Source organism: Aythya ferina (assembly GCF_964211825.1).
Source record: "Aythya ferina genome assembly, chromosome: 1".
Lineage (NCBI taxonomy): Eukaryota > Metazoa > Chordata > Aves > Anseriformes > Anatidae > Aythya > Aythya ferina.
Window position 1 is genome coordinate 14,218,522 of NC_140296.1, and position 27,847 is coordinate 14,246,368.

The 27,847-nt window shown below is 37.7% G+C and overlaps 1 protein-coding gene across 3 annotated transcripts in view; it reads left to right on the plus strand.

The window, feature by feature from the left end:
• The window catches only part of ARHGAP42 (Rho GTPase activating protein 42), a 175,750-nt gene that overhangs the window by 83,922 nt on the left and 63,981 nt on the right, over positions 1 to 27,847 (plus strand). For 2 of the 3 annotated variants that reach the window (XM_084491466.1, XM_084491465.1), the window contains one exon: positions 11,697 to 11,768. In XM_084491466.1, coding sequence (XP_084347592.1) covers positions 11,697 to 11,768 — 72 coding nt within the window. Of the gene's footprint in view, positions 1 to 11,696; positions 11,769 to 16,701; positions 16,885 to 27,847 lie in introns of those variants that run through there. The other variant, XM_084491467.1, reaches the window with a different exon arrangement.

Genomic DNA, 27,847 nt, shown 5'->3' on the forward strand with positions numbered 1-27,847 from the left:
TATATTATGTGGCGTAAATAATTTTTAAGGCTGCCAATAAAATGTATTTGACATTTCATTGCCACTATGTGTTATCAGAAGCAGCTTTCTCACTGGGTAGTGGCAGGTTTGTAGCCTCTGACTTACTGCTGGTTGGGGTGATTGATAATGTGCATCTGTTGCTCAGGCTCAGCTCAACAGGACAGCTTGAGCATCAGCTATCAAAACGTCTTTAACAGTTAATATGGTTTGTCAAAGACTGATGCATTTAGTAGAAGGTGATTATAAAAAATGCAATTTCTGTTCCACATGCAAACAGTAGTAATTGAGCAGGTTTTTCTTGGTGGTGTTTAAAGTTCTGCTTCAGATATTGGTGGCATGACAGTACCCACGAATCGTGCATTTGTGACCAAAATTGATTAGCATATAAATATTAAAGCTTACTTACTGTAAAATAACAACAATTCTGGGAGTTTAAGTATAATGATATTTTCTCTTTAAATATTTATAAGGCAACAAAGATATTTCAAGCTTACTGCAAATTCACAAATGTGGAATTTGAAACAGATGGAATGAATATTTAGCTTTTTCCTCTAGAGACATCACAAGAAATGAATGCAGCGAGTGAACAAGATACTTAGAAGGAAATAGCCTTAGAAAGAAGTATTAAATGAACATGTAAATAGTATACTTTATCCTAGATATGCTAAACACCATTTTTTTCCATCTTTAAAGCATCTTTTAATAGATGGAAATTTTGGAGCCAACTTAATTGTCTTTTGCCTGCAATGATAAGTTCAGTCAAGGCTGTTGAGATGCATGTGAAACTTTTTGCCATAACTTCATGGTACAGTTATTCTCATCTGAGAGTCTTTGTTTCCTTCCCTTTTTGTCTTGTCGTTCACTGAACAATGTCTAAAATCATAGTAATCATAAAAGGTTTGAAGTCATCAACTACTAACTGTATAGCTCCGTTAAATATTTTTTCTGCCATGAATTTTACCTATGCTTGCGAGAAGAGTAGAATGTATATCGGGCATGTCTCCAGACAGTGCGGGATGGCCCCCTGCCCTGCTTCTCCAGTTCATGCCTCGAGAGGAATAGCCATGGCTGGTGCTAGCGACAGCGTAGAGGTGTGCTGGTTACCAACAGAAAACGTGAGCAGCAGAAGCAGTGTGCTGTAACAAGACTCCATGGTACAGGGCAGAATGCTTATTTCCCAGACTGAACATCATTACGTCTTAAAGAGAAGTAGATCTGCACTGGCAAGTTTGGGTTTTAACATGCACGATGGCATGGATCAGACAGTAGGTTTCAAATGTACTAATTGCAGCACTCCACATGTGTATCTGTTGGTGCTACCTGTAATAACTATGCTAGAAATTAATTAAACAAAATGAAATCAAGATGTATAAAAATAGAATTTCATTGTGTGCCTAAGATGAAGCCATATTTTTTATTACTTAATATATTTTTAATTAAGTTTAATGTAGTTTCCATTTAGCCCCTCCTTAGAGATTTCTGTTAAAATGAACTTGACTTCTTTTCTTTTAATTTCTGGAGGAAGTTGTTTGTTACGCTATTTCATTAGCTATAGTACTTTGGTAATTTATTCTTGGTCATTTTGGGGGTTATGACTACACTTGTAGTTCAACTGTTTAGTCAGGTATTAGATGTGTCATGTACCTTTGTGAGTGCAACTTTGGACTAAGCATTATTTCACAGTAACCTTTAGTGAATCCTATAACATCTATGGTGTTCATACTGGCTCTGCTGAATCTGACTGCTTTCTGATGAATGACTCTTCTGTCTAGTCCCAAATTTCTTTGGGAAATAAAACTTTAAATGGGTTTGCAGAATCCTCTGAGTAAGAACCAACTTCAGGCGCAGTGGCCCAGAACTTTTTTTTTTTTTTTAAAAAAAAAAACTTTGGTCTCTCAATACCAGTCCTTAGAGCTCGTATTTCTGTGTTACTACTTGGCACCAAAGAAGGCTAACCAGTGTTAGTACAGAGTGATCTGAAGGGTTTCAGGGTCATGCACAAGGCTTGTCTTCTAGGAGGAAGCAAGGAGCTTTTGCTCCACGATCATTGAACATGAAGAGGACATTGGTGCTTCCTTTCACACTGAGAGATCCCAGTTACTGGTTGTGCTGGACACTGAGACCTTTGAGTAGCTGAAGTACCATAAATGTTGTAGTTTGCCATAGAGATGGAGATAGCACAAAAAAGGCAAATGCTTAAGAATGGTCGTGCTTTTATCTGATACTCACTATGTTGCACTTGACATCCGAGAGGGCAGAAGTTTTCTTCACCTTGGTTACGAGCATGTGGAAAGATCTCAAAAAATAGTGCCCAACTTGGAGACTGTTGAGTGTAAAATCAATGAAATGTGATTTTCTGTGAACACATTATTAATGTACTGTTCTAACAAAAAATATCATAAACAGTTCTTTTTAATTACATTCTGTGCTTAAAAAGAAAAAAAAAATGGTTTGATGGAGTGTTTCTGAAAGGATGTGTACTCAATCATTTCTGCCAGTGAGCTCACAATATTGATTCATTGCAAACTATAGTGTTTTCTTCCTTGCCTGGTGTTTGAGAGATGTCTTACTATTTGGTATTCTCCTCAGTTTATGGGATAAAGTCCCATCTGGTTAATGATCACTAACATAGTTGCAGTACTCTCTGCAAGGTTTGCTTGTTTTTAAGCCATACTTAGCAATCTTAGCATGAATGGGAGTGCTCGTTCATTTATTTATTTATTATTTTTCCCCTCCAAATGCAGTCCTGGGAGGATTCCTTGAATTGGCTTCCTTTGATGAAGTCTTTTTGTTCCATTAGAACAGGAAATGGTACAACTACTGTCCTGGTGCTTTTCTTGCTTAGAAGAATGATGAAAGGTTTCTTTTCCTTCTCAGCCTAGGAATTTCTTTTCCTTCTGTTAGTCCTGGTCTCAATTACAGCTGATGTAATATTCTCTACCTAACTTGCCCTGTAGCTTACGTGGATTGGAGACTGGCAGAGGAGAGAGCAGAGTTAAGATTAATATCACCTTGGTAGGCTGTTGATTCTGTGAAGGGCACAGAGAATAATGTTTAGAATAACAGTTAACAGTTTCTGTCAGTTTTCCGGAAACAGAGAATAATGTTATTCACAGAAACCAGTGGGGAAAAAACAAACAAACAAACAAACAAAAAAACCTCTGAAATATGCAGATTTTTAAAGAGCAGTATTGTTACCTTGATGTGTGCAAAAGATTCCTTGCAGAGTCCACAATAATATAAATTTCTGTAATAGCTTGCTTGAACCAAAGGGGTTAACAGAATGGGACATCTGAGTTAAAGAAAAAATAGCTTTTCACATCTCTGTTTTTCCTTCTCTTTCTGTTACAACAACACAGACCTCCTAGATTTTTCTTTTTCTTTTCTTTCTTTGTAAATTCCTGCAGCGTCACGATGGTTAAGCGAGGACAGTCACAGGAAGGGCAGCAGGGCAAACCGAATGCTTGACTAATTGCTGTGGGATTTGACTATACCAGGGAAATAAACTGTAGAGCCTCCTGCTTGCATGGAATTTGCAGTGTCCTAAAGGGAGACAGAGGGGAAAAATTAAGGCTTGCTGGTTGCAGGAGCGGTGAGCCAGTACCTCCAACAAAGTAGCCCTGCGTAGGTGGGGACAAGGCAAATCTGACTACTGAGACAGAAAGCTCTGATTGTGTTAGGATTACTTTCTTGTGGCATCTCCTTTGGAAATTTTTGCATGCCACAGACATTTGAAGCTTTGCAGGAGAATATGGATTGCTCAGGGTATGAGATCGTAAGGATTCCATCAAAAATATTCCAAACTGCTTCAGATCCTAAGGTCTTACCAAAGATCATCTTTTCAAGATCGAGTTTATTTCTCCATAAATGAAGTTGTGTGCTCTTTAGTAGCACTTGCCTCCATCTCAGCAGCACTCAAAACCATCGGTGCACCAACAGTTTCTCTTCAGGTGAACATTAAAGGATGTCTCTAACCAGATGACGTTTGACCAGAGAACATTCGGGATCTATCTCCTTCTGGTTCATACAAAATCAGACATATCTCTTGCCTTGTCAGTTTGCCTGGAAATAGAAAAAGGCATTCATGCATTCATGGAAGTGGAACGCGAGTTGATATCCAGCATGATAATACCATAGCATCATTAGAGGACACAGAGATAAAAAGACAGAGCATTCTTTATGCTATACTTTTACATCTGAAATATGGAGACTTCTAACAAAAATCCTTATCTTATTTCACCTCTCCAAAAATCAGTATTTCTGAAATAGTAAATAATTCTCAAAGTGGGAAAAAAAAAAAAAAAAAAAAAAAAAAAAGGCAGAATCTGATAGCAAATACTTTGAAATGTAAAGCTTTTGAATCTAGTTTAAGCACCCAAAATTAGATGTTGGAGGTAGAAATGTATCAGAAAGCCTTTATTTACCAAGCCCCTTACCAAGCAATTGCGAAGTCAGGATACATAAAAATAGAAATAATGATTGCAATGTTAAGTTTAAATTATTATGCTTATATGCCACATCCTTTTTCCTCTATACATGTATCTTATGTCAATATATAGTTTGTAGAATAACAGTGTTTAGGTTTAAAAATTTGATGATAGAATGTGAGTAAGGGTTATTCACAAGGACTGACTTTATCCAAAGGGGGCTGTTTTTTTCTTGTGCTTGCTCTATGATCAATAGAGAAAAACTCCTTGAGGAGACCTAAAGTCTGAAGTTCAGTTCCTGCTCCACATTGTTCTTTGGAGGAGTGTTTCTTCCTCTAATGTTTCAAGAGGACTCTATAAGGAGACTCGTGTTTACATGCTAAAGGCAGCCTTTGTACATGTTCTCGTGTGTTATTTCTTGACTATTTCAAGAAATAGTTGTTTCAAGTATGACACCATATTCATATTTTTTAAACAGTGAATTATCATAAATTATAGGATGATTTGTTTCCTGTAAATATCAACATAGGCTATGCAATATAAAAAATAAAAAAAATGTTCACTTGAAAAAACTTTGAGAAAAATTATTTGTTCAGCACTAAATAACTACCCCCAGCCTTTCCTGGTGTGGGATTTGTGAGCATTCTCTTGGGGCAATGTGCTAAGGCCTTTTGATATAGCACTAGCCTTTTGCTAAGAAGCTGAATGTTGTACATTATACGTAGAAGCGTCCAACCTATGTTATTACTAGTCTGTAGTTAAGACTTTGTGATCTTCTGAGCCTGAATTAACAGCTGTGTTTCAGTTCCACTTAAAATAACTGGCATTGGTAGTGATATTTAAAAAAAAAAAAATCAATCACAAGCTTGAATATTGCTTGATACCGTCTTTTTTGTACACGTGGGAGGGGTTCTGATAAACTTCAAATATATTCTTAAAATATTTCTTGTGTCAAATAGATACGTGCTCTGAAATGCACATTATTAAGTTTATATAATATTTATACTTCTAATATTTTAAAATAAGAACTGAGGACTTAAATACATGACTAGTGTTTCACAATGAAATGACATATTTATATTCTTTGTAGCATGTATATAACCTGGTATATAACTAAGTTACTTAAATGCCTGATTGTCTGTATTTGGTTTCTGTTGTTGTATTTGAAGTTGTATTGATTAGGAGCTGTTGATACATGCCACAGAGTGAAATAAGCGTTGTTGTGTTTTGTTTTTTCTGACAGATTATGACGTTAGGAATTAGTAGGATTTGGGGAAAGGATTCCAAATTGTATAATTTCTTTTGTCTCTATGTATTTCTACATTAGTAATGCGTGAATATATTTGCTATGAGATTTGTTGCCTTGTTTGAATGAATTTAATTGCTATTTTCTAAAAGTCTTACACCAACATGAAGCAAATCAGTATTTGTCAGCATTCAGAACCTATGAGTCATTCAGCACTTCAAGGAACTGAGTTTTATTTCCAATATGCAAGCATGATAATTCTGTGTTGCAGGGAAAGTACTTGTAGCAGTAGTATTTTTTTTCGCATATACAGAATATCCAACATCTGCTTTCATAGTTAAAACATTTTACTATAGTTCAGATGAGCTTTATTAATTCCTTATTTTGTTACTGGGGAATTGCTTCGCTTGCTGTTGTTGCTGTCTTTTTCTGTCTGTTGGGAATCCCGTTAGTTACTTCTCTGTGTGAGCTGCCTAAAGTCTTTAACCCTGCAAATACACATACACACCTTAAGAGGTATTGTGTTTTTGTTGTTAGTGGTGTTTTTGTTGTTGTTGTTGTTTTTTGTTTTATACTGCAATTCAGCATTTGTAGTTTGCCAGGTGAAGCTCAGAGCTCGTAAAAACTCTTCAGGGCTTAAGATTTCTGTGTCCATATTGTTAGTATTTAATAATGAATAAGCAGCTGCATCAATGTTTAGTTAAATTTAGTTAAATTTTAGTTCAATTTCTGTCTATATACACCGGTCCTACATAAAATGAGACGAAGAAGAATAGTGGAGGTGCAAACTGCCTATCATATGCTGTCCCAAATTTGGGCTAGAGTTAGTTGATTCAGTTTAGTTCAGAAAGCTGAACGTCAGCCCTGGTCCTACAGCTTTTCCCACCTGCATGCATATTGCTTCAGTTGGATGCATTATGGCAAAAATACATTCATACATAGCTCAAATGGTTTATGTTGCAAATAGGGAAGTTCCTGTCTCTTGATTGACATACTTTATATTTGACTGAAGAGTAGCTGTGTGCAGGTGAACAGCAATGTGCAGCAGGAGAACGAAGGAAAATTAAAAACAAAGATTCACACTTGATATAAGGGGGAAAAATCCCACCAGGAGTGCAGTTGACCACCCAGAGAGGCTGGCTGGTCTCTGTCCTTGGAGGTTTTCAGGACAAACCCCCGGACAGCATGGTTCACCTTCTGTACAGACTGTGACTTGAGCAGGGGGATTAATCTCAAGAACCACCTGAGGTGCCTTCAAACTAGAATTACTGTGTCTTTCTATGAAAGATGGAAAACAGGAGTAAAAAAAAAAAAATAAAATAAAAATTATTCACAGCAATAAAACCAAACAAAAACAAAACAAAAAAATAAAATTCAGTTCAAAGAACATTCTGTATTTCATAAACAGAAAACAGAGGCGTGATATGTTCCGCTATAAAGCTTTTTATCAGAGTTTATTTTGAATTCCTTGCATAAAATATTCACGTGCAAGAAAGCATATATCCCAAATATAAGTTGGTGTAGTACTTATACCCTAATGTTACGTAAATCATGTGAATTTATATTTAGGCAAATGCATAAAGACAGAAAATAAATTCAAAATTAGCCAGAAATTCAAGTTATGTATATGTAATTTATGTAATACAGTATGTCATAGAAAACTTATTCCAGAAATTAACTTGGGCTTAAATTTAGGATAATCTAGGAATGGAAATGTTTAGATAGCTTTACAAATAACTTTTTTTTTCCCTTTCTAACATGGTTTAATAATCATGATTCCCATAAGGATGTTAGTTGATGTTGTGGGTTTTTTTCTTCATTCTACCGATGACTTATTTTTTTTCTGAAAAAGAACAGTTTAATAATGTTAGCCAACTGTGTCCCTAAGTATAGATGTGGACTTTCTCTCTGGTATGTGAAAACCACAGTTTATTCTCACCATTAGTACTTTAATTCAATTTTACAGCAAACTTCTGGAAGGAAAGGTGATGGGTTGGAAAGGTGAAAAAACATGACTGAGAAAAGACAACTTAAGGTGATTCACCGTGTTGGCTCGAGGGGTGTCAGAGCACAGAGCAGTATTGCAGTTATTGAAACTGAGGGTGACCCCATACATTGTCAAAGCTGGCTGAGAAAAAATACTCAATTTTTATGCGGTTCTTTTTCAAGTAGTTTTTGCAAATTCAGTGTGATTTTGGTGGTACTTATGTTAATGGTACTTTTAGCAATAATGCTAAATGGAGGGATTTATACATATCAAAGTTAGAAAGTTGATTTAAGTTCTTCATAAAAATCTGTTTCTTTTTACTGGATCTATCTAATGTAAATTTCTCAGTTTTCAAAGTAACATGTTCTATTGTATCTTCCTTACTACATGTCTAGCATCTTAATTTAGAAAAAACTGTTGAAATGACACTGAGTTAGAATTGCACGATTCTTTTTTTTTTTCCTTCCTTTTTTTTTTTCTGGAGGAATATGGGTACTTTTCCAAATGAGAGAAACTATCCCATTATTTGATTGAATACCATGTGTTGGCCATGCAGGGAGATGGAATTGTGCACCAGTCAATAGCTGAATTGGATCAAAAGAGTGTGACTTCCTTACAGGTGTGACTAATCTGAATAAGCTCTTAAGAAAAAAGATCTGTATTTTAAACACAGCTTGGATTTCTGAAATTGCTATTTACAGAAACCATTATAGACTTTTTGACATGGTTTGCTTGTTCCAAGTGTCTGTGATTTCAGCCTGCTGCAATAACTGAGTAAGAAGAGGATTATCGTCTTGGCAGGAAGAAAGTTACTATATTAGAGCCACACAGGGAAAATTCCAGATTATCTGAAGCAATTGAATTGCAATAAAAATGGTTGTGGGAAGATTAGGTTCCTAATTCTGGAGGGCTGGGCTTGGCCAATTTTTAACCCTTTAAATAAAGGTAATTGCAGTGAAGAGAATTAGTGATTAAAAGAAATGAATAAATGCATAAGGCAAAACAGTTCTTCTTTCTATGTATTTTTTAGTTTCCAAAAGCTAGGCAGGAGCTGGTGGCAGTCAACAGGAGGCTTTGGAGCAGGCTGTGTCCTGTGATCTGGGCTGTCAAGAAGCAGCTGCTCGCTTCTCTGGTACTTCGCTGCCGTGTTCATCCCAGAGCAACAACCCATCACTTGACTAGCTCATACTTGTGCCAGGAGGTGATGTGCCACATCTCTGGGCAGCAGAAACTTCCAGCCCAGGGATGTTCTGTTGATGTGGCCCAGCAGTTCTCTTCCAAGGCACAAACTCTAACTTGATGAAGTTTGTGACAGCTTTTAATTAGTCTTGTGATCCCCACTGGCTGCTCCCAGCTGGCTCTAGCTTTGTGAGAAATCCAGCAAAGCCACTTCCTTCCCAGCTGATTCCTCGCAATGCTACGTGCTGCCTATGAAAACCTTATTCCACAGTGCTCGAGGCGGGACTCCTCCAAAAGATTTAATTCAGAGTTGAGTGAGGCTGGTGGTAATCATGTTTCAGTCACTTTAAGGCTATCAAGAGGATACTACACGTCTTGAGGTCTCCTGGTGGGGCATGGAGGCTATCTGTATGCAATAGCTTTGAGCGAAGTAAAGAAGTGTTCAGCTCCACATGGAGTTAGTTTGGACTGACAGTGACTAGCCACAAGACTGGCAAGGACTGTTGACATCACGAGTAATAATTCAATAACATGAATGTCTCCTTTAATTGAACACTGAGTTGTTCGGTATATCAGTGGTGTATATAAAAATGACTGTGAAAGCAAGGAAACTTACTTCTGTACATGCAAGGAAACTTACTTCTGTACATGCAAAGAAAGAAAAGATACATCCACACTTCTGTCCCATTGACGCCAGCAAGCCTTCATGATTTCTGTACAAGCCAAAAGCCACATACATGTTCTGTAAGCTCTCAAAGTTTCCAGCTGCTTCCAGACGTGCGCACTGAAATTCTGCCTGATGGTGTACAAGTCACTTAGCATTTTTGCACCCCTGTTAATTTTTATCTGCCTTATTTGTATAGTAATCCTTGGGATAGGAATTACCTTCTGTTAGGTGCATGCACTTTGCCTTGCAGAAAGTGTTGAATCTCAGCTAGATTGCTAGATATTGGCCACAAGTCTATATATGTGGGGGAAATGCCAGCTTGGAGAATAGTACAGCTTTGCAGTCTGTTCCAGTCAAACTAATGGAATACGTAGAATAAATCAAAAGCTCACTGAAGCCACCCAGCACTCTGCTCCTCTACTTTCCGAGTGCCTGATTTTTAATTATTACCATAAAAAATGGGTTCATTTTGATCACTGCATCATCAAACATGCCACTGTGCTGCTTTGGACTTTGTTACATCAGGATGTCAGAGAGAGACTTGACTTCTCCTAAAACTCTGCCCCACTGAGATAAGTGGTGATTCTGCGGTCTTTCAAATGGTAATGTTAGGTTTGGGAGGAAAGAAAATGTGTTTGTGTTTTAACAGTTTTGTTCTGTATGTTTATTGTTACAGCCCTTTGGGAAGTTTTTGTGCTCTAATGACAATGTAACTTATCAATTATTGGAAGAATTACAAGAGCTTTATTCATTCACATTTGGCTTAGGTACATGTTAGCTTTGCCCAGACCTCCAAACGTGCCAAAGCCCAAATTTGGAATGTGATGAGTATGGTATAAAGGCTGGACTGGTGAGGAGCAAAAGAGCTGTTCATGTGGAAAGTCTAAAGTTTTGCCTGCACTTAATACTATATAATATTGTAATGTGTTTTATTGTGCTTTATTTCTGATGTGTTGGCAGTTTTCAGGAAAGATGCATGAAAGCTGTGTGTACAGAATGAGGCATTTTTGGGGAGGTGTGGTTCTTTGTCTAGGAAGCTGGAGCAAAAAAGAGCTATTTTTCCTGAAAGGTAGAAAAAAATGCACTTAGGAAAGATAATGTTGACAATAATTATACATATATATTTTTGTTATCGTGGATACAATAGTAAAAGAGTAGAAAATCATTTAATGAAAGAAAAAGGTAAATACACCCTTTGTAGACAGGGTGCAATGCAATGACTCGAATGTGTTGTAGGCACAAAGCCTGGATTTTATTAAAAATTGTATATAATGTTTCTTCTGATTTTTCTCCAGTAAAATCAGAATTCAGTTGGTTATTCTGTCTGTCCTTAGAAGGCACATGGTTAAGTCAAGCTACATTTTATGGTGAGGGGTACAATGGCATGACTGGCATTTGTATTCTGCTGCCTATGCGTGTCCAGCCCAAATGATGAGGGGCTACTGAAGGTGGTCGGGGCTGTGAGCGATCTCCAGAGGTGGGTTCCAGGCCTGGATTTACACGAAATAAACAAAGACCATGAGGGGAACACTGTGATTCATTACGAATCCTCACTGAGGTTAAAGTGATAAAAATAGCTGTCAGACATCTTCAGTTAATTAAGAAAAAAAAAAAAAAAGTGAAGGAATCCAATCTAGAATATTTTTTAAACTGTCTGCTTTTCTTTTTAGAGTTCCCTCTGCTCCCATCCTCTTCTCTGCTCAGTGTAAATAGGCATATAATCCAAAGAGATAGCTAAAAGATTCAGCTGTCAAAGCTTCTGAATTTGTAAACATACGCTTTTTAGGCAGTGCTGTCATTACTACTATGTTTGTCTTTTCTGCTCTGCCAAAATGTTTTCTTGGAAGTTTTCATTTTCTATTCCGATTTTAGACAAGATACAAGAAGTGGAAGTAAAATACCAAAAAACCCTTCTATGTCTTACAATTAAACTTACTACACCATTAATTACAATTGCTTTAGTTGCCCGTAGACATGTTGCATGACCAGTGAACGTGTGCGTAGTATGTTTTATCTAAGAAGCCAGAATTATTTTAGTCCTACCCATATGCTGTTAGTAGGATGTTATGGACATGAATCTTTCCGTCTTATACATCAGCAGGATTACAGTGACTCCAATTTCTGCAAATACTCACTATTGAAAATATATGCTTTGTGTTAACTTTTCAGATCCAGAATGCAAATGATGTTCTTATAGCACCCCTGGAAAAGTTTCGTAAAGAGCAAATAGGAGCAGCAAAAGTAAGTGGCTATGAAAACAATTCTCTTTCATTTCCTGTTTCTTTATCAGTGTGTTTTGAAACCTGGACTAAAACCAGGCAGACGTATTCAAATATATTTGATGCCATTGTCATTAACATATTAGCAAATTGAATGGAATTATTTGCTTCAGAGAAGGAGATAATCTAGATACTGAGTTTAAATACTGAATATATGAATAAGGTGTAGCGCTTTCTGTGTATTGTATGTGATTCTTGCACATTCTTACCATCTGGAATTGTGTTTATCTTTTGATGTCTGCATTTATGTTTCTTTGTGCCTTGGGTTATCACAGAACCATACAAAGTGTTCAAACATTTATCATGGGTGCAATGGCCCTGAAGTGGCTGTTGTGTAAAGACCAAGAGAAGTTGGTGTGCCAAAGGCATACTATTTCCTTCTGACTTCCCTCTCCACTTCACACAGCTGATGCAGTGTGGTGATGGTTATCTTTATGTTGCCCAGAGATTTTCCCATGGAGGATGTGCTGCAGTTGATGATTTGAACCAGTTCTTTGGTGTTAGCCAAACAGCGCGTGCTGCCTCTATCAGGTAGTCAGGAAAGCAGATGTTATTGGGGAAAAAAAAGATGTCAAAATGAACTTCATCTAGGAGATGCTATTTTCAGTCTGATCCTGTATTTTTAAGTGGTTATCAGTCACTACTTAGATCCCAGAGATACTTAAAGGCTGTGGTAGTCAGAGATACAGTTAATAACCTTTCCTCCTGTTACACAAATATGCTAGTTCTGAAGCATTTTGCATCTTGTACTAGCACTCATAAAATTTTCTGGGAAACCTTCCATCTGTAAGGTTAAATGGGTACAAAAAAATCTTTGATGTTGTAGCTGAGGTTACACTTGTGCTGTACTCAAACAACCTCAGAAGGAGAACAGAGATGTTGGAAAGAGAGACTGCAGGCTTATGCTTTTTTTACCACTGTTGTGAATGTGCAGAAAACAGATGAGACTGCTTCCGCACAGGAACTAAATAAACATTTGAGAAGAATTTTTACAGTGAACTTGAGGTCAGCTTTCTCTGAAATTGATGCTTTTTTACTTCTTGCTTGATATTTTTTTGTGTACAGCTGCATTCTTTTCTTGTCCCACCCTGCTGCTTTTAGATGCAGGGTGGAAGTTTGTTTACTGTGCTGCTGCACAAATCAAACTGTAATCGCAGCACAAAACTATTTGCACTTTTCAGTGGGTTTTAGTTGCATTGTTCAGCTCTTTGAGCTGCCACTTCGTTTTGTATTCCTATAGCTTAAGCGATACTGTTCTCTCTTGAGAACCTTTATTGAAAGCTTAACCTGCTGTGCTACTGATTGTCCTGGGACATCAGAGAGAAGAATCGTGTGTGGATCATACAGAGCTCTGTGCAGAAGTATATAAGACACTGCTGTCCCCTTTGACAAGCCTTGTGATACCTCTCAGTAGATGTCATGTTTTAATGATCTAAATGAAGATTATTCCTTTACTTTTTAAATCAGCAATTGGTCAACATTAATTCCAGAGTACTGCAGGACAGACTGAATCCTCTCAATTCAGTATATCACAGGGCTAGTTTCTCCTGTCTACATCCCCTCCAGATATGGGCATTTACCCATCTTATATTGTTTGGGGAAATGGTGATCATTTTAACTTATATGTGGTCATGCAACAGTGTACTAAAAAAGTACAGGAGAGAACCTGGATCAACTACTTTTCTTCCCATGTCTAATGCATTTTATTATGCAACATTATGTGTGCTTTGGGCAGTGTAGGATATTGGCATGACACATCAATACCACATGGAGAGCTCTCTCAGTTCATTGTTTTATAAAGTGTCAAATAAACTCGCATTTTCTTTTGCCGCTCGTGGAGTTCAACTGTCAAGTTCAAGACCAAGAGATTCAGACCACCCGCATGACCTAGACTGTGGAACAGTTTCATACATTCCCTCTGAATTGATTTTTATCAGCAGAAACACATTCAATTGGCCTTTTAATAAAGGAAATCAACACAAAGAAGTGGGTGATTAATTACATTTAATACTGTTTTTCTAGTAATTAAGAAATAGCAACATGCAATCTAGAAATAACAAGATCACTTTGAAATATAGCAGAAATTTGGCTTTTCTGAAACTTCTTGTTACTGAAGGACATGGTCAGAGCACTTACCTCTGTGCCTGTTCACTTGGTTAAACCCTTGAGAATTTGTGAACTCGTGTAGATATTGGATGAGTTTAGACTGCTAGTTATTTATCTGCAGTTAATGAAGGCTTGTGCAGAGATTTGGCTCTTTGAACTCCTCTGGGGTGATTTGAATTGATAGCAAAACAGGAAACAGACGCTTTCTTGTTATTTGGATTCCTGCAGAAAGTTTCACAGGACACTGGGAATGTCACTTTTTATTAGAGATCTTCTCTAAACATGTCAGCTGTGTGGACCATGTATCAGCTGTTACTTCATGCTCTGAAATATCATGTTTGGGCTGGATTTTCTCTAGTATTAACTTAAAACAGTGTAGAACTGTAAACACAAATACACTACTATTTCTCTGTTATCCCTCTTTCCGCCAAAACCCCAAACATTTCACTGTACCTGGTCCTCTCCAGACTGAGGCTGAGGTGTGGACTGTGCAGGATAGCTGCTAGTTATGACATATTAGATCTTTCTAGAGCACCAAATTTACAAGTAATTTGCATCATGTGGACTGACATTTTAAGAGATTAGGAATAGAAGTGTGAGATTAATTGTATAACTTTTGCATTGGTGATTTCAGCAGTAGTTAGAGATACAAGCAGTTGGTCTCTGTGATCAGCTCTCCATTGAGAGAGCATATTTTCTAAGCAGTGGTGAGTATTGCATTATTTGTCTTCTAACTGAACTTTGAAATTTTTCATTTTTGTACTCCATTAAGCTGTGTTTCCAAACTTTTTTTTTTCCAGGGAAAAAAATATTAGCTAGCTGTGTTACTAATATGTGTAATAGGAAATGATATTGTGTACCACTGTAAGAGAGCTTGCTGGACTTTTTTTCTGATTTTTTTTTTTTTTTTTTCTGAAATACTACATAAAATTCAGCTGGAAACAAAAAAGCCTTCCCACTGCTGCACCACACATATGCAGCCCCCCCTTCAAAAAAAAAAAAAAAAGGAAAAATAATATAAAATAATATTTTTCACTAAGACAATAAGACGATCACCATGTTGTTTTTATAACAAGTAATTTAGCGAGATTTTTACTCCTGTAAATGTCACATTTCATACAGAGAATGAGAATGTTATATTCCATCTTCATATCTACATGAAGTTTAGACACAAAATATGATTACAGAAATCAAAGAGAATATGGAGGATAAAATATATCCTGTTGACATTACAAAGCTATACTTCAAATACAAGGACAGCATAAACCCAGAGTGCAGAGTTCAAGTGTTTTAGAATGTCACAAGAATAACATTAAAGACCAATTATTCATCTGCACTTCAAAAACCTGAAGGTACCCAACCATTCTGAGAAACACTCTCTGTTAAACACTAGTGTTTGTAATCAAATTAGCAATATACAAATCTGCATCACTTGCTCTTCTTGATTTATACTACTTGCTCCTCTGTTTTTATTGCACATATTTCAGTTCTTCCTTTTCTGTACACACTCAGTTTAAGTAAAGCTGAGTTGTCTCCAGAGACTACACAAATGCGGCTTTGCATTGGATAGCCCGTTGATTTACTCCATCTGAGCTTAAAAAAAAAATTTTAAAAAATGACCTCTGCAATTATTGTACAAATCCTAGCAAAAGCGTGGTGAGCTAACTGGGAAAAGATTCCAGGCACGAAGCACTTGGCCTTTTTTGGTAAATGTGGTCTGTGAGTCCCCAGCTGGTAGCGGTGGTGAGGTCACTGTGTGATGTACTGTATGCAGTAAAGCCAAACTTCCATGGCTCTCTGCAGCCATCCAGCACTGCGTTTGGCAGTATTTGTTCCAGTGTTCATTGACCTTTAGAGTAACTTAGGCGAGATCAAAGAAAACAGAAGCAATTTAGTTTTTAAGACTTAAAAGAAGAGTTTTGTTTCCGCCTTACAATTCCCTCTGTTTGTTTCATAAAGCTATTTATTTTGGCCTGGAGGGTTATTTTTTTATTATTATTTACTTTCATTCCTTCATTCATTTAAAGCTGTGAATTCCTTTCTACTTGGGAAACAAGTCCATGTTCACTGCTGGATTAATTTCTCACATCTATGTTCACATCTGTGCTTGCACGATGTGGCCGTGCAGCAGCAGCCATGCTCTCACTGGCTGTTGTGTATGGTCCAGAAGATGAGGATCATAAAGCAAAACGTGTTTTTTTTAAGTCTGTCAGAAAGCTGTCAAAGCAGAGGTCTTGATAGGTATGCAAGATCACTAAAATATGCCAGAATGCCCATTTGTGAATTGTTTTCCTTGGTCTCTAATCAAATTATAGGAGTTGTTGGAAATCCTAGTATTTCTTCAACTGCACAAAATTAGTGACCTTGCTCCAGTAGGTAAGGTAGAACATGTTTCATTACAAGCCACATCTGCTGCTCAAGGTTTGGCACTTGTGTCCACTGGTTTTGGAGTATTTTAGTGTCAGTCTGAAGCACGGAGGGGAGGGGGCTGGGGAAGGCAGCAGAAACAGCCCTGGCCAGGATCATTGATGCCCAGCTATTCTGAGTTAAAATGCAGCGCAGGTTTCCAGAAATGGTGAGTACCAAAGTTACCTGATATCTGTTCTGATAAGATAACTGATTCTGTAGGCAAGGAAATGCAGTGGATCAAAACTCTCTGTTTCAGCAAGGCATTTAAAGCATACTACAAGAGACAATTTAGTTCAGGTGGAGATAAGTATAAGAAATGTGAGGACTGGCTAATTGGGAAGAGCAGTGAGTTGTTTTTTTTTATCTCGTTAGAGAGAAGTTAGAAATCAGAAGGTCCAAAGGGGCAATTTGAGATTGGTCTTTTGCTTTATTTTCTGTAATGGCAAGGTACAAAATACAGTTGTACTAACACCATTTGGGGTTGCTGTATGTCAGAGGTACCATCAAAATAAAGGAGGAGGACTAGAGAATTGAGAAGAAAGTGGAAAATGAAACCGGATCAGGTAAAATTGAGGCTGCTAAATGGTCACAACACCGCTGTAAATCAAGAAATTTACTGTAACACTAAAAAAGTAAAATGGCAATCTGTTTAGCTATTGTAGTCTTTAAGGATGTCTCTCTGGAAAAGTGCAAATTTTCTTTAGGTTTTCTTTTACTTATATAATTTTTCATAGTTTGAATTAAGCTGGTGAACTGTGGAAGTTTTAAACAGTTATAAATAAATTTAGTTCCAAGATGTTGGTCCTAGACCATTTTTATCATTTTTGTCCAAGAAATAGTTTAGAATATGTTGTCTAATCAGATTATTTTTGCTAAACTAGTACTGACAGATGCAAGAACTGAGAGTTTAGTAGGCAAAGTTGGAAAAAATATTTCATAATACTAAATAGTTTGTGACTGTTGTAACCAAAAAAGTTTGAAAAATTCTTAAAATTAAATTTTGTTAAAAATTTGTTATTTAATCTTGAGTTTTGCTATTTCCCTCTGCTTCAGTGGGGAAAATGTCTACCAATTGTCCCAGAGCTTAAAACTTGGAACAGCTGGATTGTTTTTCCATCAGCTGAAGCTATCTACTTTTTCCCTTTGTAATTTGTATTTAATAAAAAATATAAAGCATAAAAATGTTGTTTAAAATACATACCAAATATAGTTCCACTTAAAAAAAAAAAAAAAAAAGAAGAATTTTTGAAAGACCTGCATCCATTTGGTAAGTTATTACAATTTTAGAGAAAGTACAAAATAATTCTAGTGCCGCAGTATGACTAGTGTTTCTTGTACACCTGTACTTTAAAATATTTTGTCAGTTTCAAAAATTATGGTGAAGAGCCAGGTGTGAACACACTTCATCTTCTCAGGCAGTCAGATTTTCATTTGCAGAAAGTCAAAGTGTTGAGCTGGGAGCTGTCACTGTCTGAGCACCTGGACCCTGAGGATTTTTGAAGCAATTAATATACTTGGAACAGCTCTTGTAATTCTGCAAATGCAATTACGGACACGGTAATGAAAAACTTTCAGTTCAATCCATTAACTGCAGGTATTTATTAGTAAATTGGTTAATGTTATGTGCAAAGTCAGTTTTAATAAATTCTGCTAAATGCATTCTTTCTGCTACAAGATAGTTTAGCTGATTGACTAAAAACAATTTATGAAGCTGGTTTTGTTTGTTTGTTTGTTTGTTTTTACTTTAATAAAATTCTAATTTGCATCCAAAAGCAAGCAGGTTTAAATTAAGGGTAAATACATTTCCTATTTTCTAGCAAGGGATAATTCAATTTACAATATTCTGCCATAACATTTGAAAATTAAGACTTAAAATAAATGTGTTAATCTGTGAAATTGTTTAAGTGACCATGCAGTGTATTTTTGTTGGCAATAAGAATAATTGATTTTTAAAAATCTACAGTTAGTAAAATAAAACTAGAAAGCAAGACTTATGAGGAGCAGTTGAGGGAGCTGGGGTTGTTTAGCCTGGAGTAAAGATGGCTGAGGGAAGACCTTACTGCTCTCTACATCTACAGGAAAGGAGGTTGTAGCAAGGTGTTGGCCTCTTTTCTTGGGTGACAAGTGGTAGGATGTGAGGACATAGTCTCAAGTTGCACCAGGGAAGGTTTAAATTGGATATCAGGAAGAATTTCTTCATGGAGAAGGTGATCAGGCATTGGAACCAGCTGCCCTGGGAGGTGGTGGAGTCCTCATCTCTGGAGGTGTTTAAGAGACGTGTGGATGTGGCACTAAGAGACATGGTTCAGTTATGGGACTTGGTAGGCCAAGTTGATAGTTGCACTTGATGATCTTAAAGGTCATTTCCAACCTAGATGATTCTATTCTATGATTCTATGGGGAAAAAAATACAAAAGAAAAAAAAAAAAGTAGCATTTATCATCCCTTCTTTTGGAAAACAGCAAGAGAATGTAAACATGAAAACAAATATGTCACTTTTCTAATCAAATTAAGGCTTTTTCCTTGCTAATTTAAATCAGCCCACAGTAATTGGTATCACATTGAAGGATTCAGGAAGGTTGTGTCCTGACCCCACATGGCTGCTAGAAGCCTACTGCATTCCTCCTGTGCAGTGATTAAAAATACAAGTGGAGGCATTCATTACTGCCTCCAGACTTAATTTCCAGTTCACAGGGGAACCAAACCCCTTATGCAGTGCTTAGTTGCAGGAAGGATTTGGCAAGTGTTTTCAATTTAGAAAATAAATAAATAAATAAAGTTTTCTAAGTCTCAATAGGATACCTTAGCTCCGCTCATTGATTCTCTCCTTTCTTCCCCTCCCCTTAGCTGGTAAGGCCAAAGTGACTGCGGTGGGGAGGGAATGACATTCCACACCTCCGAAGGATAAGGAGGAAAAGCAGGTCTCAAGGTTGCAGACAAGAACTTTGGAGAGTGTTAAGGAAAAATTAAGAGAAACAGACAGTGCCCAATTGCCCGTGGCCATTGACTATGGCCTGGACTTGGACAGAATTTAATTAATCTGTTAATCTGTTATAAACTGTTGTGCTCTTTTGCACTAGTGTTGGAGAAAAGGAAGATTTCTTTCCCCATTACTCCTCTTTCTTATGTGAATTATTTAAGATAATAGCATAAAAATACCTCTGTTATGTCTGGATATTACTCAGATGGTGTTGACTCTACAGGTCATTAGTCCACACTTAGGGTAGAGTCCCATTTCCCATTCTAAACAGAAACTCATTTTATTGTCACACTTGGCAGTATTGGCATGAATTTCCCTTGTCGCTGCATGTTTCCATTCATCTAGTGTTTTGTTCTCTCTATGCAACAGGTTCTGTAGGGGGCTGGGCATATGCAAACATGCACTCTTCTACCTTTGTAGTAATTCTGCTTTTGGCAAAGTGAGAATAAAATAGCTCCACTTCAAAATGTCGTGGGTGATGGTAGCTGGAAAGCAGCACATCTGTGCTGTCACAAAAGGCAGGCATCATTCCTTGAAACTTGACTGTGCTTCTGTGTAGATACGGGAGCACCAGCGACTCCCATCTTTCTGCCATATGAACCAGCTTTATTATTATGGGATATTTCAGGCTGTAGTAGCCATCACAGAACCATTTGTTCCTTTTGAGTTGGCCAAGAACAGGTTATTTTGGACAGTTGTTTTGATGACAAGATTGTCCCTCCCTGAGAAGTAAACTGAGAGCACTGGTGGAGCTTAGCAGCAGCTCTGAGGGGGCATGGCTTTTCCCCCCAAAGTGATAGTTTGTGTTCCTTTATCAGTGTTACAAGAGGGACCCTCAAAATAGATGCTTTTAAAACAAAACAAAATCACTTCTGACATTAACCCCAAACTGTTTCCTTGTTTTTCCATAACTTTCTCATAACACATCTCTAGTTCTTCCTCAGATAAGAGTTATAGTCACGTCGCGATGACGTTGGAAGTGGCCTGGGAAAGCAAGCAGGGCTGGACATACTGCTGCTGTTTGGAGGTCAGGGATGTTGGCTCGTTGCTTGGCAGGGATAGGAGAGAGATCCCAATGAGTATCTAAAAACAGAAATTACTACTTAAGAAAGAGATATTTTTATCTTCTGTTTATAAAATAAGCAGTGTGTGACGCTATAAGGTAGACTTTCAGAATTGCTTTATTTGAATAACATTGCATTCTTTACAATCTTCTTGTAGTTTCTTTGAGTGCACAAGAGAAGGAAGGTGGTTGCTAACTACTCGCAGGTGAAATGGTTTCTTCATATACTTTTTAGATTGAAGAGATTACTAGTGTACTGGGATATTGCTGAAACATGCTTCATTTGTGAGGTAATCTAGCATCCGAAATGAGGCATGGAGAACATGAAACTGCAGCAATGCCTCCAAAGGGGAGAAGAGGAAGCCAGCATTAACGGGAAGAAATGGGGTGAGGAGGGTGGTAACACCATGTATGGAAGGCCACGAAGGCAGCTGTTCTGGGGACTGGGTGATGGCAACTTAGGGAGACAGAGGACTGGGTGAGGATAAGCAATGATGGCAGGAAAGGGGCAGTGGTGAAGATCAAGGGAGGATGTTGATCGGTGTAATGCAGCTGTGAAAATTGGATGTTCTTTTTGAAGTTGAAAAGAAATTCACCACTCTGCTTGTTAAGAAGGCAATCCTTAATGTGGGGTGCAAAGGTGCCAGCGCAATGACTTACCATTTTGAATATTCTAAATCACAACATGTATTATTACTGATTGCTGTTCATTTTTGAAGATTAACATGCCCCATTTCTGAACTATTTCCTTTGCTTTCATCACATAAGCAACGATTAAGGATTGAGTCATATCTTTTGGTATAATTTCTAATCAGCATATATAGCTCTGCTGATTTCTAAAAAAGAAAAAACAAAAATGGATTGCTTATAACACAAACAGCTTACTCCATATGATTTTTGATTGAGTATACTGAATTAATTCAAGCTTCCTTCTGAATTCCTAATTAGCATGGGTAAATTTAAAATCATTTAAGGTCACTAGCTTTTGGGTAGGAACAGGAGACCTCTTTGCTATTGTGACAAAACATTTTCAGCTTTAGAAAAATGTCCTGAACCTGCTTAAGAGAATATTTTAAAAAGTCATTTGCTGCTGTTCTATGAATCTTCATATTATTTAAGCAGTAATATGCTGAATAATAGCCTAAGTATGGTACTCCACTAAAAATACTTCATATTTAGTAGACAGTAAAAACAATAAAACCAGATTACGTGTGTAGACTTACCAGTCCTGCTGTTTGGGCAGGAGTTTAACAGATTCCCAGACATCTAGCAACTACTCCTGGAATCAGCAAATGCCAAATAAACTCAAGACAAATCTGCAGCTTAATAATAGGGAGTCTAATGTGTCCTGCTTTGCAACCTGCCAGTATTGGCAGGTTTGCCTGTCTTTTCACAGCAATGCTGGGAACTTTGAATTATTTTTCCATTTCAAGAGAGATTTTATTGGAGAGAAATAAATAGCATCTTACAAACACAAGGCCAAATGCTGCTATTTGTTCATTTAACAGTAACTACTTCTTAGTTTGAACAGAATTTTAGATCTCATCAAAATAGTGAAAATTTTCAGCTGCCTTTTTTTTTTTTTTTGGCCTTTTGGTAAGGACATTCTGTCTGCACACATCTGATGTAATTAGAGTATTATGAAATGGCTGTAGGATTCTCCACTTCCAGGAAAGACTTTGGAAACTACCTGATATTTGGTTCTGTCATTACAGAAGACATTAGAAAGGGAAAAGAGTATTTTCTTCAGAGCTTTATGAACCTGAAAGGAAATTATCTCTTGCAGAGTTATTCAGTATTTTACACAGATGTGAATTCCATACTAAACTTGGATTAGTTTGGGGCTCTTTAAAATATGTCTGTAGTTCTATGTATCTCATACCTGATTTGAAATGAGATTATTTTTTAAACTGCCAGTTTTTAATATCTGTCTTCAAAGCTTTAGTGCTGCTAAACACTCCTGTATTTCGTGTTTATTGCCTTATTATTCTTCTTAGTGGCAATATGTTCCTTTTATTATGATAATTTGTGTCTTACACACCATATTCTTTTCTGCATTTTCATAGTTTGCATATGCTTGTAGGTTTTTAATAAAGAATTGACTAAAAGATTTATAGTTGCTAGGTCATTTTTTTTTTATGTGATGAACTCAGCTTCAATTCAAACATGTTTTCACTAGCAGTTATGTGTAATGCAACTCACAATTTATGGCTGTGTTAACCCTATTTTATATTGATCAGCAATTGTTTCTTTATCAACTATGATATAGCTTTGTTTCACTTCATATTATTTGCTAGCAGTACATAAAAGGATGACCTTTAACCCCATAGCTTTCTCACAGACTTGGAGAAACCCTTTACTGTCCTGTTCCATTAAATTCTTATTGGGAAGAAGAGCAGAAGGGATCAAGTTTTATATACCCTTTTTATTTCTCCTTTTGAAACATCTCTTTGGGCCTTATAGCGGTCATGTGAGCATTCACATAACAAATAAAATCTCTTCCAAAAAAAAAAAAATCCCACCATCCAGACATCTGTCTAAATGCAGTCTGTGCCCTTAGACACCTATAATAATTACTTTTTTATTAAAAACAAACAAAAAAATACAAAACCAACAAAAGATCTCTATCCTCCATAAGATTTCTAAGGCAACATAAAATGAAGGTAAAATTTTCTCAGAAGTTGTAAGAATTGATTCATACATCTCCCATGAAATCCATAGGATTTGAACTCAAATCAGTCCTTTCAACTCAGTTTTTCCTTATCCTATTTTTCCTTATCCTATTACCAACTAAGAGATGATCCCCAAAATTCACAAATCCAAACAAAATACCAATATCTTTCTAGAAAGACATTTTGAATTTTTGTTTGCAAAGTAATGAAAAGTGTTTCTTTTAAAAACAGATTTGAAGTCTAAAATCCGAGTAGTAAACCATCCCCAGTGTTCCGTTAGATTGATCTTTTTGTAGTTCTTGTCAAAGAGGAAGAAAGGGAATGTGGCTTTACTGAATTCAGCTGGGCTCACTATTGCTTTCAGTTTCTTTCGCTGACAGATCTGTCTGTCTTGTCTTTCTGTTGCACTTCTGTAGCACTTCCTACTGTTTCTGAGTCTCAGCTTGAGATGGTGTGAAACATGTACTAATTTTGGGTGGTGAATAAAAAAAAATAATTGCAACTGTGTTTCATAATGTTCACTTGTCTTCTAATTAAATAAGGGATTCTCAATGATTTTTTTTTCTCCATAAGTGTTTCTTTGTAGTGTTTTCATTTCCTTTCTTGATCCTTTTAAAATCACCTCTTACAAAAATGTTTTTTTTTTTTTTGTTTTTTTTTTTTAACAGTTACACAAAAATACTGCTATTGAAAATGGGTTTATTTTTATTTTAAAGATTAAAATTTAACTGTGAGTTCTGGGACAAACAAAGAATAAAAATATTTTATTTAAGGACAAACATAGCCAAGATATGCTAGTAGATAAGTATAACACCAAAGTCATCACAACTAGAATAAACAGAAAGAAAAGTTCCCTTCCAGATGGCAAAGGCTCTTTAAGAAAAGTAAGGAGGAATAATTTATATAATATTTTTTGGGGGAAAGGTAACATTTTTGACATAAAATACTAGGCACAGAGTAATAGCAAACTTAGTCCATTAAAAAAAAAAATCTTGATTTTCCCACTGGACAAGAGAAGTCAAAATATGTTGTTCTGCTTCACATCCAAAACTGCATCTTGTGTTTAAAATTTGTGGGAATCATGCCAGTGATTAGTTGCATGCCTATGATTAGTTGCAGCATGGAATCAAAATCTTTCTGAACAAGAAAAAAAAAATCTGACTGAATTAAGTGACCTTATTGATAGCTCATGTCAATCTTTTCATAGCTATACACTTCTGTAAAGCAAAGTGACTGGAGAATCATAGAATTACAGAATGTTTTGGGTTGGAAGGGACCTTAAAGACCACCTAGTTCCAATCCCCCTGCCATGGGCAGGGACACCTCCCACCAGACCAGGTAGCCCAAGGCCCCATCCAGCCTGGCCTTGAATACCTCCAGGGATGGGGCATCCACAGCTTCTCTGGGCAACCTGTGCCAGGGTCTTACCAACCTCTGAGTGAAAAATTTCCTTCTAACCTCTAATCTAAATCTCCCCTCTTTTAGTTTAAAACCATTCCCCCTTGTCCTATCATTATCTACCTGAGTAAAGAGTCCTTCTCCATCCTGTTTTAAGACCCCTTTAAGTATTGAAAGGCTGCTATGTGCTCACCCTGGAGCCTTCTTTTCTGTAAGCTGAACAGCCTGTCTTCATAGGAGAGGTGTTCCAGCCCCTTGATCATCGTTGTGGCCTTCCTCTGGACCCGCTCTAACAGCTCCACATCCTTCCTGTTCTGGGGGCTCCAGATTTGGACACAGTACTCCAAATGTGGCCTCACCAGGGCTGCGTAGAGGGGAAAAGTCACCTCCCTTGACCTGCTGGCCACTCCTCTATTAACACAGCCCAGGATGCAGTTGGCTTCTGGGCTAAAAGCATGCACTGCCAGCTCGTGTTGATCTTTTCTGTCACTGGGCCTGTTCAGCCTGGAGAAGAGGAGGCTGAGGGGAGACCTCATCACAGTCTACAACTTCCTCGTAAGGGGGTGTCGAGAGGCAGGAGACCTTTTCTCCATTAACACTAGTGACAGGACCCGCGGGAACGGGGTTAAGCTGAGGCAGGGGAAATTTAGGCTTGACATCAGGAGGGGGTTCTTCACAGAGAGGGTGGTTGCACACTGGAACAGGCTCCCCAGGGAAGTGGTCACTGCACCGAGCCTGTCTGAATTTAAGAAGAGATTGGACTGTGCACTTAGTCACATGGTCTGAACTTTTGGGTAGACCTGTGCGGTGTCAAGAGTTGGACTTGATGATCCTTAAGGGTCCCTTCCAACTCAGGATATTCTATGATTCTATGATTTTCATCTGTCAGAACCCCCAAGTCCTTCTTTGCAGGGCTGGTCTCAATGAGTTCTTCTCCTGGTCCGTACTCATGTCCAGGATTTCCCTGGCCCAGGTGCAGCACCCTGCATTTAGACTTGTTGAATGTCATTAGGTTCACATGGGCTCACTTCTCCAGCCTGTCCAGCTCCCTTTGGATCCCTTCCTTCTATTGTATCAACTGCACCACTCAGCTTGGTGTCATCTGCAAACTTGCTGATGATGCACTCAATCCCACTGTCTGTGTCACTGATGAAAATATTAAACAGTACTGGTTGAAGGACACGTCTGGTCCAAAGACAAATCTACCCTTTTTTAGCTAAAAAACATTACTCCTTGTCCAATCACAACACTCCCTGATAAAGAGTCTCTCCCCAGTTTTTCTGTAGGCCCCCTTCAGGTGCTGGAAGACCACTGTAAGGTCTCCTCAGAGCCTTCTCTTCTCCAGACTAAACAACCCCAACTCCCTCAGCCTGTCTTCTCAGGAGAGGTAGTCCAGCCCTTTCATCATCTTTGTGGTCCTCCTCTGGACTCATTCTAATACATCCATGTCCTTGTGCTTGGGACCCCAGAGCTGAACTCCAAGTGGGGTCTCACGAGAGCAGAGTAGAGAGAGAGATGGCCATGCTGCTTGTGATGCAGCCTCGGATATGGTTCAAGTACACATTACCAGATCATGTCGGGCTTCTTATCAACCAGCACCCCCAGGAAAGGTCCTCCTCCTCAGGGCTGTTCTCAATCCATTCTTTGGATTTGAAGGTCACCAGGTTTGTCAGGCACAATTTGCCCTTAGTGAAGTCATGGTGGCTGTCACTAGTCACCTTATTTTCCATGTTCTTTAGCGTAGTTTCCAGGAGGATCTGCTCCATGATCTTGCCAGGCACAGAGATGAGGCTGACTGTCCTATAGTTCCCTGGGTCTTTTTGCCCTTTTTAAAAATGGGGGTTATGTTTCCCCTCTTCCAGTCAGTGGGAACTTCACAAGACTGACACAACTTCTCAAATATGATAGTGGCTTAGTAACTTCATCTGCTGGTTCCCTCAGAACCCTGGGATCTATCTCATCAGGTCCCACGGACTTGTGCACTTTCAGGTTTCTACCTGGAAAGGAGAACCTGATCTTCTCCTACAAAGGCGGTTCTTCATTCTCTCAGTCCCTGCTTTTGTCTTCTGGTCTCCCATTTCCTTCCGGAGTGGTTCCACAATTTCCCTAGTCTTCTTTTTATCACTGATGTGCCTATAGAAGCCTTACTTGTTGCCCTTGATGTCCCTAGCCAAATTTAATTCTAATAGAACATCTCTTGAGGTAAACTTCTAACTGACATGTCCATAATTAGTAATATCTTGAGCAAAATTTATTTCAAAAAAAAAATAATCTCCTTTTAGAGATTGTTTAATCAGTTTCCAAATGAAACTATAATGGAAATCTAAGCAGAAAGTAAAAACAATAATTAAATCTGGATCCAGTAGTATAAAGTTTGGCTCTGTCAAGGAAGTACTGGACATTAATGAGACTTCCTTACATGCTAGAAGCTGAGCATCTGGTTAAGGGCTTTCCAAATAGTGATGTTGGAAATTTGAGGCATTTAGAACTGTAAATATTTTTATATTGATTTAAGGCATAGTGACTTGACCTACCTGAGAACAGTTAAACAGCTACAGACAGTTGTTTACAATGCTTACAGCCTGCAGACTGAACTTTATCTTTGCAAAATGTACTGGTAACTTATACATCAATGTAAAATGTACCAAGGAATGCTTTTTTGTAATTTGTCTTTTTCTCTATTTAGAATTTTTATATTGCATCCTTTGAATTGTCTCAACAGTGATTTCATATATATATATATAATAAATGATGTTTTGAGAAAAAAATGGTTTATAAATTTCAAGGGCAAAGAGAAAGGATGAAGATTACTTGCAGGAAGGCTGTGCAAGGAAGAAAGGCAACTGGAGGCTGAAGGGAATAAGAGGCTTGGTGCAGAGGTCAGCAATTAATGGCCATGTACCTTATAGTTTATGTTATGGCTGGTGCTGGCTGTTCAGAAAACAGTACACCTCTCTTGTCCTCTCTTTGCTCCTTGTAGTTTGATCCAATGTAAGACCTAGAGACAGAAGCAGTTCTCCATCTCCTAAGCTTTGAGGAGAGAGATTCACATGGAAACTTAATTCATAAACACCCTGGTTTGCAGAAAAGCAGGATTCCCAGTCTCACAGGCACAGATTGGAGGAACAAGGACTCAGATGACTCATTTGGGCAGCTGCTGTGTATAACAGAATGTTTTGAGGGTTGCAGAATGAGAGGCTGGATCTGGAAGGAGATTAACCTGTGACTTCACTTGGGATGCGCGTGTGCTGTGAGTCACTGGCTGAGTGTGAGGTGAGAGTTGTCTTGGCATAAGCTGAAGTTTCATCTCTTCCAGAAAATGAATCACCTGCTTCTGTGTCTTTTCTTGTTAATTTCTATGAAATAAACAGTTTTCAGAGGCTTCAATACATTCAAGTATGTTTTTACTGGCA